General features: G+C 48.7%; 1 protein-coding gene across 1 annotated transcript in view; it reads right to left on the bottom strand.

The window, feature by feature from the left end:
• The window catches only part of SLC35F2 (solute carrier family 35 member F2), an 88,824-nt gene extending 83,487 nt beyond the window's left edge, over positions 1–5,337 (bottom strand). Inside the window, exon 1 of the mRNA XM_063950687.1 lies at positions 5,237–5,337. Within this exon, the coding sequence (XP_063806757.1) occupies positions 5,237–5,337 (101 nt within the window). The remainder of the gene's footprint in view (positions 1–5,236) is intronic.
• Between the last annotated feature and the right edge of the window lie 9,610 nt (positions 5,338–14,947).

Raw genomic sequence — 14,947 nt, 5'->3', positions numbered from 1 at the left:
AGCTGCCTGCCTCTTGGCTAGGGGATCAAGTGGACAACCCATCTTTTATTGGGGTCTCCTCTAACTCACCGAATGGCCCACTTCACCAGGGAAGTGGGTGGGGCGTGGGAGGCTAGTCCTGTCTGCCAGGAATCCATGAGGACCCAAAATTCAGAAGTCTCTCGGCTATTACGGAGAATAGGCAAGTTTGGTTTCATTACTAAATACTCGGTGACAGACAGTGCTCTATAGACCAGAACATACATATCATAAACTGGTTTTCTGGGAGACGTCCATATCAAAACGCAACCAATATACCATATTGTTACTAATAGCTCACTTATATTTAAGTATTTTGATGAAAGTACAAGTGACTGTTGATGTTAAAGTATAACCTTGTTAGTCTGCCAATTAGAGGGAAATTAAATATAAGCAATTGGGAAATGAATAGACTATTCAATAAGCACATAAATGTATTACTTCACTGAAACCTTCAATATAATGATCAGACATCAGTGCGGCATCTACTGTAGTGCGATAATTGTGGTACAAAAACAATGTGAAGGCCTTGTATTGAGATAACACTGAAATCTAAACAGGCAAATTGCCTACAAATGAATGTACAGTACTTGTAAAAGAAAGAGACATACATGAGTAGAGGTCAGTGACAATATACACAGGCAGCATTGATTAGAAATAATATATACATTGAAAAGGCAGGTTACATATTACATGCTCGTTCATATATACAACTGTTCTGCTGTAGCCAGGGACCACCGCTCACATCTTAGGCATCAAGGGCAAGGGAATCTTAAAAATAAAAATCCCCTACTGAGCATGTGCAGAGGAAGGCCATTTAGGTTTTCATTTTCCCAACCATAATTATTGTAGTTTTAAACAATTTCCACAGAGGAACTGAAAGCCCAGATAGGGCTCCACTGAATGAGCATCCCCACCCCACCCCCTTCCCCCAAACAAAAAGCCCTGACTATAGGAGCAGTGTGAGCGGCTGTGGCTCAGCCATGGCACCGAACATTCTAGACTTGGCCCCGGATATGACTGCCCATAAAAGTGCATGTATACATTCATTAGAAACCCGTAACGTTGTTCATAGAGATGACTGAAGGAAATGCAATAGATTAATGCCTGCAGCTTATCAGTACAGTATAGTTTAGACGGGTTGGGGCTGATATGCCGGCCGGCGGGAGATCCCAGAGATCAGCATATTGACCCCCGGCCGCCAGGAGCACCTTGGGGGCTTGCTACGCTCATCCCACAGCATGCTGGTAGCTCATTGCGCTCGCCACAGGTTATATTACCACTCTATGGGTGTAGTGGACACCAACGAGTGTGAATAGCCCGTTAGCCGGCATTCCGGCTGGCAGCATTGTCAGCGGACAGGATTCCGGTGTCTGTATCCTGACCGCCGGCATATCAGCTGCATCCCGTTTAGACATGAACCCCATATTTAGAGGTTTTAAGGAACTAGAAGCCCCACCATATCCTTTCAGCTCTACAGCAGCTGAGAAACTACAGGTTGTCTACACCTGCTCTAACTAGATAAAATCTTCTATGGGCGCCTAACTGGCGGAGCATGCTGGGACTTTTAGCTCTGTGACTACTGGCTATCTGCAGGTTAGCTGAGCTTTCTTTTATAGATAGTTAAAATGTTGGCATAAACAGACAGGAGCTCACCTCAGTGGATAACATCTGTATTGATACACTATACATGCTTAGGAAATTATACTGTAGCGGAGTTCGCTGTTGCTGGAGTTTTGTGCTTCACGGGAACTATACAGGCAATTACATATCAACCATGGTGTGGGTGTAACTACTGAGGTAGCAGCTGATATGGGGACCATCAGCTGCCATGCCATGTGTAGCTGTATAACCCATGCTGCCACAGGACATGTTCCTTTTCTCTCTGAGCGGCACCAGGCAGAAGTAGCCGAGCAGCGAAGGTCAGGTACATGAGGGGAAGGGAATGATGGAATGGAACAGGTGATGAAAAGAAGACAGGAGGACCCTCCTTAAAATCTTTGTGGGCACTTCAAAATTGAGCTATGGTTGCCACACATGGGAAATGGGAAAACTGAATACTCCAGTAAGGTATGCGTGAGGTGGTCTATCATTTAGGGTATGTACTGAACATGGGCACCATCCATCTTGAAGTCAGTTTTCCCATTTTCTGCACAGTTTTTAAAACAAAAGGATGTACTGCGACTTTTGAATCACCTTGTGTATATCTATCGATATATATATATATATATATATATATATATATATACACACACACACACACACACACACACACACACACACACACACACACACACACACACACACCTCAAAAAATAAAGGGAACACTTAAACAATACAATGTAACTCCAAGTCAATCACACTTCTGTGAAATCAAACTGTCCACTTAGGAAGCAACACTGATTGACAATCAATTTCACATCAACAGGTGGAAATTATAGGCAATTAGCAAGACACCCCTGATAAAGGAGTTGTTCTGCAGGTGGTGACCACAGACCACTTCTCAGCTCCTATGCTTTCTGGCTGATGTTTTGGTCACTTTTGAAAGCTGGCGGTGCTTTCACTCTAGTGGTAGTATGAGACGGAGTCTACAACACACACAAGTGGCTCAGGTAATGCAGCTTATCCAGGATGGCACATCAATGCGAGCTGTGGCAAGAAGGTTTGCTGTGTCTGTCAGCGTAGTGTCCAGAGCATGGAGGCGCTACCAGGAGACAGGCCAGTACATCAGGAGACGTGGAGGAGGCCGTAGGAGGGCAACAACCCAGCAGCAGGACCGCCACCTCCACCTTTGTGCAAGGAGGCACTTGAGGAGCACTGCCAGAGCTCTGCAAAATGACCTCCAGCAAGCCACAAATGTGCCTGTGTCTACTCAAACAATCAGAAACAGACTCCATGAGGGTGGTATGAGGGCCCGTGTCCACAGGTGGGGGGTTGTGCTTATAGCCCAACACCGTGCAGGACGTTTGGCATTTGCCAGAGAACACCAAGATTGGCAAATTCGCCACTGGCGCCCTGTGCTCTGCACAGATGAAAGCAGGTTCTTATTGAGCACATGTGACAGACGTGACAGAGTCTGGAGACGCCAAGGAGAACGTTCTGCTGCCTGCAACATCCTTCAGCATGACCGGTTTGGCAGTGGGTCAGTAATGATGTGGGGTGGAATTTCTTTGGGGGGGCGCACAGCCCTCCATGTGCTCGCCAGAGGTAGCCTGACTGCCATTAGGTACGAGATGAGATCCTCAGACCCCTTGTGAGACCATATGCTGGTGCAGTTGGCCCTGGGTTCCTCCTAATGCAAGACCTCATGTGGCTGGAGTGTGTCAGCAGTTCCTGCAACACGAAGGCATGGATGCTATGGACTGGCCCACCCGTTCCCCAGACCTGAATCCAATTGAGCACATCTGGGACATCATGGCTCGCTCCATCCACCAACGCCACGTTGCACCACAGACTGTCCAGGAGTTGGCGGATGCTTTAGTCCAGGTCTGGGAGGAGATCCCTCAGGAGATCATCCACCACCTCATCAGAAGCATGCCCAGGCATTGTAGGGAGGTCATACAGGCACGTGGAGACCACACACTACTGAGCATCATTTTGACTTGTTTTAAGGGGTTCACTACGATATGCCGCCGACCTACCGACAGTGTGGCGAGCTCAAATGAGCCCCTTGCGGGCTCGCCACGCTACGGGCACGGTGGTGCGCTACGCGTGCCACACTATTTTATTCTCCCTCCATGGGGGTCATGGACCACCCATTTTAAGGACATTACATCAAAGTTGGATCAGCCTGTAGTGTGTTTTTCCACTTTAATTTTTAGTGTGACTCCAAATCCAGACCTGCATGGGTTAATAAATTTGATTTCCATTGATAATTTTTGTGTGATTTTGTTGTCAGCACATTCAACTATGTAAAGAAGAAAGTATTTAATAAGAATATTTCATTCATTCATTCAGATCTAGGATGTTTTGTTTAAGTGTTCCCTTTATTTTTTTGAGCAGTGTATACATATATAAATGCGAAAGCCCTCACTCACTCACTCACTGACTGACTGATCAATAATTCTCTTGCTTACCGATACGTTAGGAAGCTGAAATGTAACATAGGTATTCTTCAGGTCGGAAATAAAAAAAACTAGGTAATTAGAATTCTAATAAACCTCCCCTAAGGGGATGAAAAGGGAGTTGACATAATGATGTCATTACCGATGCGTGTCTTGCGTTGCGTGAACGATAACTTCCAAACGGACAATCAGATCAAAATTTGGCTTGCACCTCCAGAGTGTAGAATTTAATGAACTACAAAAATGGTCCCGTCACTTTTTATTGTATCTGCTACGGGTGCTCCTCGGATTAATATTTACTTGAAGATGTCTCAAATTTACAACTCTATAGATCTACCAGATTTTTAACACTCATTTATATTTACAACCGTGAAAATCAAAAACTCCCGTGCGAAGAATGGGTATAACAGCTGGTGTATGTATATCTCTGTCAGTGAAATACAATAGACACTTTTGGTCAGTAACTATGTGGATGCACAGAACAAGTCTGTCTTTTAGGACTATCATGAGACTGTGTTGATTTGACATATGCAGTAGGGAAAGAAGGTCCAAATCTGTATCTTGCCTAAGGTGCCATCAGGTCTTAATCAGGCTCTAGCGGAGACCAGTACTGCGGGAAATACAGAATGCATCCTTCCATGTAATATGGCTTTCAATGAAGCATGTGCAATTGCACTCAGGGGGTGGTCTTCAGTATGCCGAATGTCGGGATCCCGGCGCCGGAATCCCGGCATACCGACATATATTCTCCCTCGTGGGGGTCCACGACCCCCCTGGAGGGAGAATAAAATAGTGTGGCACGCCACCGTGCCCGTAGCGTGGCGAGCGCAGCAAGCCCGCAAGGGGCTCCTTTGCGCTCGCCACGGTGTCCGTATGCCAGCGGTCAGGCTCCCGATGCCAGAATGCTGGTCGCCGGGAGCCCAGCCGCCGGCATACCATACTACACCCCCCTCAGGTGCACTGTGATTTCTGCACAGCACCACACTGTGCCCTAAACCAATCCTGTCTGTTGGCCCCATCTGCCCCAAGAGGTGGAATGTCTCATGCTTTCATACCATGGTGTGACTACATAGGCTGCTCCCTATCATGTCTCTTTAAAATGATACGAGTGCATGCAGAAAGGCTCACGTTAAACCATTATCTGAGATACATACCAGTTGAAGAGTTTCTCTTTCACCCTGAGAACTGCCTCTGAGATCCTGCTCCTGCTGGGCTCAGGGTGGACAGAACTCTCATGAGTGTTTATGATGTCCATGTCCAGGTATGATTCCCCCCTCGCAGGTCACTGCAGAAGTGCACTGTAACCCTCTGTCAAAGGCTAGCAATGCTGAGAGTCACAGACAGCAGCAACACTTACACTTTATAATGAGCAGCTGAATCATTAACTTCCCTTACAAGGTCCATGTACATTTTGTACCTAGTCCAAGACCGGAGATAATGGCAATGGGATTAACTATTCACACATAACTGTCTTTTCTTCTTCACTCCTTCAGTTAGCAAATAAGCTAATTAACTGAAAATAAATTGTATTCAAGTTTGTGACATGTCACAACAATAGTTACATCCAAGCCAAGGAGATGTTTGTTCCATTTTATTATAATCAGACTGCAGGATTAATCACCCTATACATCATGAGTTGGGAAACAGTCATTGTTATATAAGTGCAAGTGTCTAATTACGTTTCCAGCTGTGGTTCCTTATCTTGTAGGTAAAAGATCCAGTTGTATTTTTCTTTGCATGAATGTAGTTATTAAGAAATGTGCTTTCTGTTTATAAAAAGGAAGGTTATGGTAGACTTACCATTGTTAACTCTCTTTCTGTGAAGTACATTGGGGTCCACAGGGAAACATTGGGGTGTAGAGTGGATCTTGATCCAGAGGCACCAACAGGTAAAGCTGTCCCAGGATGCATAGGGGCATTCATCTGTAACCCTGCCTCCAGGCACTGAGAGCTCAGTATCAATAACCAGTCCAATGCAGGAGCAGGCAAGAGAGAAGGCAGATGTTAGTCACATAAGAACACATTCTCACGACAGGAGAAGGTACTAGTGGCTAAATACCATACAAATCCAAAGAAGCTAGGTGCGTTAGTGTGGGCGCCTTGTGGAACCCAATGGACTTCGCCGAAAGAGAATCAACAATGGTAAGCCTACCATAACTCTCTCTTTCTGAAGCAGGGTACATTGGTTTCCACAGGGAAACCAGGGATGTCCTAAAGCAGTTCCTCAAGGAAGTGGGGGGGGGGGGGGGGGGGACACGCACTTTAGCGGATATGAGAATCCAGTGTCCAAACCAAAGGAAGCATCCTGGGAGGCAAAGGTATCAAAGGCATATAAACCTAAGAAACGTGTTCACTGAGGACCACATAGCCACAATTGTTCTGCAGACGCGCCACGGCGTGCCGCCCAATAAGGTCCAACAGACCGAGTAGAATGGGTCTTAATCGTAGCAGGAACGTGGAGTCCATTCTGCGCATTAGCTTGTGCAATGACCATTCTAATCCATCTGGCCATGGTTTGCTTGTTCACAGGCCAGCCACATTTGTGGAAACCAAACTGGACAAAGAGCGCATCCGGCCGCCTAATAGAGGCAGTCCTATCCACATAGATACGGAGAACCCTAATCACATCCAAAGAACATTCTTTGAGTGACAAGTCCGAAGAGATAAAGACCGGAACCACAATCTCTTGGTTAAGGTGAAATGAAGACACCACCTTAGGCAAATAATCGGGTCGAGTTCATAGAAGCACCCGGTCACTGTGAAAAAGGGTGGACCACAAGACAAAACGCCTAAGTCCGAGACCCGTCTTGCAGAGGCAATAACCAGCAAGAACAGGACCTTGGCCATGAGCCATTTAAAGGTCCACCGATCCAAGAGGTTCAAAGGGAGACTCTTGCAGGGCTTGCAGCACAACCGACAGATACCATGGAGCCACTGGTGGGACATAGGGAGGCTCAATATGCAAAACCCCCTGAGTGAACGTCAGGTATAGAGGCAATCTTACACTGAAACTATACCAACAAGACAGATATGTGGTCCTTGAGGGAGGCCAGACGAAGACCTAAGTTCAAGCCTCTTTGCAGAGAAGCCAGAATTTTGGAAGTTTTAAACCTACCAGCGTCATAGTTCTTATCAGCACACCAGGTGAAATAAGAAAGCCAAACCCTGTAATAAATCCAGACAGAGGCCGGTCTGCGGGCCTTCAGCATAGTTTGAATAACCTTTGGCCCTCAGGAGTGATGCTTCAAGAGCCACGCTGTCAAAGCCAGTCTGGCCAGGTCAAGGTAGAGACAAGGGCCCTGTACGAGGAGGTTTGATGCTGAGGAAGTAGAAGGGGACACTCTGACGACAGATCCTGCAGATCTGAGAACCAATGCCGTCTGGGCCATGCAGGAGCGACCAGAATCAGCATTCCTCCTTCTTGCTTGAACTTCTGCAGTACCCTGGGCAGAAGTGACACCGGAGGTAATATGTAACGCAGCTGAAAGTTCCACGGATCTGCCAGTGCATCCACGAACGTGGATCCCTGGTTATTGATCCGAAGACTGGAAGCTTGTGATTGTGTCGAGGCGCCATGAGGTCTACCACCGGTGGGTCCCACCTGTCCACCAGGAGATGGAAGACTTCGGGATGAAGGCTCCACTCTCCAGAGTGAACATCCTGGCGAGTGAGGAAGCACACTTCCTAGTTCAGGACGCCTGGAATGAACACTGCCGATATGGCTGGCAGATGGCGTTCCGCGCAGCAAAGGATTTTGGACATGTACAACATTGCCATGCGGCTTCGAGTGCTGCCTTGATAGATTATGTATGCCACCGTGGTGGCGTTGTCCGACTGTACCTGAACAGGCCTGTTCCATATCAGAGACAGGGCGAGAGTCAGTGCATTGAACACTGTTCTCAGCTCCAGAATGTTTATCGGAAGGAGGGATTCCTCCTTGGTCTAATGACCTTGAAACGAGTGGCGCTCCAACACCACTTCCCAGTCCCTCAGACTGGTGTCCGTTGTTAGAAGGACCCAGTTGGGGATCCAGAATGGATGGCCCCTGCACAATTGCCGGTCATGAAGGCACCAGGACAGCGACAGACACTTCCGGAGTCAACGAGACCATCTGGTATCTGATCCGATGAGGCAGGCCATTCCACTTTGATAGGGTCAACCTTTGCAGAGGACGAGAGTGAAATTGAGCGTACTCCACCCTGTCAAAGGACGACACCATCAGGCCAAGCACTAGCATCGCCGAGCGTATAGGAAGTGCCTTATCCTGTCCTGAAGTTTCAGGACCTGGTCTGGCGACAGGAACAGTCTCTGACTGTGTGTGTCCAAGAGTGCCCCTAGGTGCACCATGCTCTGAGCTGGGACCAGCGAGGACTTCTTCCAATTTATTAGCCACCCAGAGGCTAGCAGGAAATGCACCGTCAGTTGCAAATGACTGAGGAGGACTGCGTGAGAATTTGTCAGAATCAGGAGGTCATCCCAGTACGGGAGGATCCCAATTCCCTGGCGATGGAGGTGGGCCGTCATCACGGCCATGACCTTGGTGAAGATCCGAGGAGCCGTAGCCAGTCCAAGCGGCAGAGCCTGGAACTGGTAGTGAAGGTCGCCAATAGCAAACCGCAGGAACTGCTGATGCGATATGGCAATAGGAATATGCAGATATGCATCCTGTATATCCAGGGATACCATATAGTCTCCGGGTTCCATAGCCAGCACTATTGAGCGCAGCATTTCCATACGAAACTCAGACACTCTCACAAACTTGTTAAAAAATTTGAGGTTGAGTATAGGCTGGTAGGAGCCGTTGGGTTTTGGGACCAGGAACAGGTTCGAGTAATAACCTCTGCCTCTCTGGGCAAAGGAACCGGAACAACCACTCCGTTACTAAGGAGAGGACTTACAACTGTTTGTAGAGCCTGCGCTTTTAACGGGTCCGATGGGAGAGCAGTTGTGCAGAACTGGTGAGGGGGACGTCCCCTGAAAGAGGACAGCGTACCCATGAAAGATAACTTCCAGTAACCAAGCGTCATGAGCCAGACCTGGGCAAACTGTAGAAGTCGGCCTCCAAACCTGTGGTCGGCCCACCCCATTATGCAGCAGGCTTGTCATGTTTTGCAGCAGGCTGATGGGCTGCCCAAGAATGTTTCGCCTTGGGCTTGGTGGTTTTGGGGGCACGAGATTGTCTCTGGTATGACTGACCCTTTTCCTTCCCTTTAGGCCGAAAGGAGAGAAAAGTTGAACCCTTTGCCTTATGTACAGAAGGATTAGTAGTTGGGAGAAAATCTGTCATAGCAACTGCCAGTTCAGACACGATTTTATTTATGTCTTCCCCAAACAAAATATCCCCAGTGAAGGGGAGAATTTCCAAAGTCTTTTTGGAATCCAGGTCCACTTTCCACGATCTCAACCACAATATACGGCGTGCCAAGAAAGACATAGCCGACGCCTTGGCTGCCAATACTCCCACCTCTGAGGACGCCTCGTGAATGTAATAAGAGGCAGTGGTAATGTGAGACAGGTATTGTCTGGCATTGTCAGAAAATAGCATTTTAGTACCTACCGGTAAATCCTTTTCTCGTAGTTTGTAGAGGATGGGGTCCACATTATTACCATGGGGTATAGACAGGTCCACCAGGAGCCATTGGCTTTTTAAGAGTATGAGAGTGTGGGCTGGCTCCTCCCTCTATGCCCCTCCTACCAGACTCAGTCTAGAAACTGTGCCCGAGGAGATGACATACTTCGAGAGAAGGATTATACACAGATAGTGGTGTGATTCATACCACCTCACACATACAAGGCACGTCAAGCCAACTAGCTTGAACTATTCAGCAACCGCTGAAAACATATCTTACCAAGTAACAATGCAGCACTCAACTAAAACGAAGTTGTTCTGAACCAAATAACATTTGCAGGAAAACGAAGCGCTGGGCGGGCGCCCAGCATCCACTATGGACTACGAGAAAAGGATTTACCAAAATCCTATTTTCTCTTACGTCCTAGAGGATGCTCGGGTCCACATTAGTACCATGGGGATGTACCAAAGCTCCCAGAATGGGAGGGAGAGCGCGGAGGCTCCTGCAGAACTGATTGACTGAACTGCAGATCATCAGAGGCCAAAGTATAGAACTTGTAAAACTTTGCAAACGTGTTCGACCCCGATAAAGTTGCAGCTCGGCAAAGTTGAACTGCCGAGACACCCCGGGCAGCCTCCTAGGAACACCCCACCTTATGAGTACAGTGGGCCGTAACAATTTTTGGACACGGCACTCCGGCCATAGAATAGGCGTGCTGGATAGTGAACCGGATCCAGCGAGAGATTGTCTGCTTAGAAGAAGGACACCCAATTTTCTTGGGATCATATAGGACAAACAAACAGTCTGACTTTCTGTGACGAGAAGTTCTCTTCACATATATCTTCAGAGCCCATACGACATCCAAGGACTTTGAAGTAATCAAGGAGTCAGTAGCCACTGGCACCACAATAGGTTGGTTGATATGAAATGCTGACACAACCTTCGGAAGAAACTGCTGACGAGTCCGGAGCTCAGCTCTATCTTCGCGGAAGATCAAGTAAGGGCTTTTACAGGATAAAGCCCCCAGCTCAGACACACATCTAGCAGAAGCTAAGGCCAACAAGTGACCGCCTTCCAAGTAAGAAATTTGAGCTCTACCTCCTGTAGAGGCTCAAACCAATCCAATTGGAAGAACTGCAACACCACATTAAGATCCCATGCTGCCGTAGGCGATACAAAGGGAGTTTGGATATGCAGAACTCCCTTCAAAAAGGTCTGAACCTCAGGGAGGGAAGCCAGTTGTTTCTGAAAGAAAATGAACAGGGCTGAAATCTGGACCTTCACAGATCCCAACGGCAGACCCATATCCACTCCTTGCTTGCAGGAAGAGGAGGAAACGTCCCAGTCCCATATCCACTCCTGCTTGCAGGCAGAGGAGGAAACGTCCCAGCTGAAACTCCACTGTAGGAAACTTCTTGGACTCACACCAAGAAACATATTTCTTTCAAATACAATGGTAATGTTTAGACATTACCCCTTTCCTAGCCTGTATGAGGGTAGAAATAACATTCTTCGGAATGCCCTTCCGAGCAAGAGTCAGGCGCTCAACTTCCATGCCGTCGAACGTAGCTGCGGTAAGTCTTGATCGTCGAACGGCCCCTGCTGCAGCAGGTCCTAATGAAGAGGAAGAGGCCTCGGCTCTTCTTGCAGTAGATTCAGAAAGTCCACGTACCAAGCCCTTCTTGGCCAGTCTGGGGCAATGAGGATCGCTTGAACCCGTGTTCTCCTTATGAGCTGTAGGATTCTTGGGATGAGTGGGAGTGGTGGAAACATGTACACTGACTGGAACACCCATGGAGACACCAGGGCATCCACTGCCACTGCCTGTGGATCCATCGACCTGGAACAATAACGCCGAAGCTTCTTGTTGAGACGAGAGGCCATCATGTCTATTTGGGGTAGGCCCCAAAGATCTGTTACTTCCTTGAACACCTCCGGATGGAGTCCCCACTCTCCTGGATGGAGATCATGTCTGCTGAGGAAGTCTGCTTCTCAGTTGTCTACACCCGGAATGAAGATGGTTGACAGCGCCAACGCATGCTTTTCTGTCCAGAGGAGTATTCTTGTCACCTCTGACATTGCTGCTCTGCTCTTCATTCCGCCCTGTCGGTTTATGTATGCCACTGTTGATACGTTGTCCGACTGTACTTGAATGGCCCGATTTCTTAGAAGAGGGGCCACCTGAAGAAGACCGTTGTAGACGGCTCTTAGTTCCAGAATGTTGATGGGCAGGCCGGCTTCCAGGCTTGACCACCATCCTTGGAAGGTCACTCCTTGAGTGACTGCTCCCCAGCCCCTGAGGCTCGCATCCGTTGTTAGCAGGACCCAGTCCTGAATCCCGAACCTGCGGCCTTCCAGGAGGTGAGGCAACTGGAACCACCAGAGGAGTGAAATCCTCGCCCTTGGCGACAGACGAATTCTCTGATGCATGTGGAGGTGAGATCCCGACCACTTGTCCAGGAGATCCAGTTGGAAGGTCAGAGCATGGAACCTCCCGTACTGGAGAGCCTTGTAAGAGGCCACCATCTTTCCCAATAGGCAAATGCATTGATGAACAAACACCCGGGGTGGCTTCAAGACATCCCGGACCATGGATTGGATCACCAACGCCTTGTCCTGCGAAAGAAACAACCGCTGCACTTCCGTATCCAGGATCATTCCCAGAAATGACAATCTCTGGGTTGGTTCCAAATGTGAGTTTGGAAAGTTCAGAATCCAACCATGACTCTGGAGCAGTCATGTTGTGAGAACAATGGACTGCAGCAGCTTCTCCTTGGACGACGCCTTTATCAGGAGATCGTCCAGATATGGAATGATGTTCACACCCTGCTTGCGCAGTAGTATCATAATTTCCGCCATCACCTTGGTAAACACCCTCGATGCAGTGGAGAGGCCGAATGTCAGGGCCTGGAACTGAAAATGACAGTCCAGCAATGCGAAGCGGAAATAAGCCTGATGCGGCAGCCACATCGGAATGTGACGGTACGCATCCTTGATATCCAGGGATACCAGGAATTTCCCCTCTTCCAGACCTGATATCACCGCCCTGAGAGACTCCATCTTGAACTTGAACTCCTTTAGAAAGGGGTTCAACGATTTTAGGTTCAGAATGGGCCTGACCGAACCATCCGGTTTCGGTACCACAAAAAGGTTTGAATAGTAACCTTTGGTCAGCATGTGAGGTGGTACCGGCACAATGACTTGTGCCTCTACCAGCTTTTGGACAGCGTCTTGAAGTACTGCGCTGTCCTCCAACAGAGTTGGTAAGCCCTACATGAAAAAACGATGAGGAGGGAGACTTTGAAATTCCAGCCTGTATCCCCGAGACACAATATCTACTACCCAGGGAGCCAGGCCGGACGATACCCAGACATGACTGAAATGTCTGAGTCTCACTCCCACTGGCCCCACATCCGGGCCGTGCGGTACTTGAAGCAGGCTTTTGTTCCTGGAAACCTGCAGCAGCAGGTTTCTTGGACTTAACCTTACCTCCCCTATAAAAGGTATTGGATGTTCTGGCCTTTATAGGCTTGTTAGGACGAAAGGACTGCTGTGCAGCCGAGAAGGATTTCTTCGGAGCAGGTGCTGCTGAGGGAAGAAACGGAGACTTACCCGCTGTATCGGTGGATATCCATGCGTCTAGAGCTTCCCCAAAAAGAGCCTGACCTGTATAGGGTAGCGACTCCACACTTCTTCTGGATTCCGCGTCGGGCGACCACTGGCGCAGCCATAGTCCCCGATGAGCTGAAACAGACATGGAAGAAATTCCCGCAACCATGGAACCCAGGTCTTTAATTGATTCTACCATAAAACCTGCAAAATCATGAATGTTGCATAAATATAAGGCAACGTCATCCCTATCAATCATATCCCAATCCTCAAGCAAGGTAGCCGACCACTTCACTATTGCAATCCATGCACTAGCAATAGTGGGACGTAATATGGCCCCAGAGGCAGTATACATTGATTTAAGGGTATTATCAATCTTTCTATCTGCCGGCTCCTTTAAGGCGGTAGATCCCGGAACAGGCAAAACCACCTTTTTTGAGAGTCTGGACACAGACGCGTCAACAATCGTCGTGTTTTCCAATTTTTTCCTATCCTCCTCAGCGAAAGGAAAAGCGCTCGTTTGTGGGGGTATATAGCGGGGTGTCCCGAGGTACCAGAGACAGGCCACACAGCCATAGAGCTCTGTAATACCTGGGTTACAGATTCATTATTAGCAACCCTGTCAGAAATCTGAGAAATCCAAGTTTTGATAGAGGAAAGCCACTCTGGTTCCCTTGCTGGTATCTGTGCTAAACCAGTGCTAACCTGATTACATGGAATGTGATCATCCTGGGAGGATAAATCCTCTGCAGCATATGACACAGTGTCCCTGGACATAGCTAAAGGAGCTAAAGGAGACCACCAAACCCCACACATACACACAGGTGGGGGCAGACCGAGTTCCCCCCCCAAGAAAGGCAAGAGAGACACAGAGATCGGAGCCAACCCACAGTACAGCGCTTTTAGTAAAAGGCAACCCCTTACTAGCGCAGACTGTGTCCCTTAATAGGGGAGACAGTTGTTTTGCAGCCTTCCCTCCCTTCTACAACCCCCTTGTACCATGTACAGTCAGTTGGAGATGCTGTGGAGTGGCGCTAGAACGCTGCTGGGTCCGTTCTGAGGAGAAGCTCCGCCCCCTTAATGGCGCTTCCTTCCCGCTCTTCAGATGTTTATACTGGCCTGAGGAATTTTGCTGGATGAGATCCGCGGACCCAGACAGGCTTGCTGACCAGTGTGGGGGGTAAGCGCTGGCCCAGGGCGCCCCTCACAGTGCTGCACTATGTGCCTTTAGTACCTTCCCAGGAGCGCAGTTAATACTGCGCTCCCCCCCCCCATTGCCGCCATCTTCACACTGGCCCCCCACTTGCTAGGGGGGTCGGTGACTGACTTACCACTTCTTCAGCTCTAAGGGGTTGGCGGCATGCTGCTGGGGTGAGCGGTTCCCCTGTGGCAGAGACCGATCTGACCCCTCTGGAGCGGTCAGTGGCTCAGACTCCGCAGGGCGGACACTGCTCCCCCCCACCCCCTTAGTCCCACGCTGCAGTCAGGCTATTGCCAGCAGTCTCCCTGTAAAAAAAAATAAAAAAAAAATAAAATAACTTTTACTAGAAAAGCTCAGCAGAGCTCCCCTAGCTGTGACCGGCTCCTCTGGAAACATTTTCTAAACGGAGTCTGGTAGGAGGGGCATAGAGGGAGGAGCCAGCCCACACTCTCAAACTCTTAAAGTGCCAATGGCTCCTGGTGGAC

The sequence above is a fragment of the Pseudophryne corroboree genome, chromosome 2 (assembly GCF_028390025.1).
Source record: "Pseudophryne corroboree isolate aPseCor3 chromosome 2, aPseCor3.hap2, whole genome shotgun sequence".
Lineage (NCBI taxonomy): Eukaryota > Metazoa > Chordata > Amphibia > Anura > Myobatrachidae > Pseudophryne > Pseudophryne corroboree.
The sequence above is the reverse complement of the archived record's forward strand: the minus strand, read 5'-3'. Positions and strand labels throughout refer to the sequence as shown.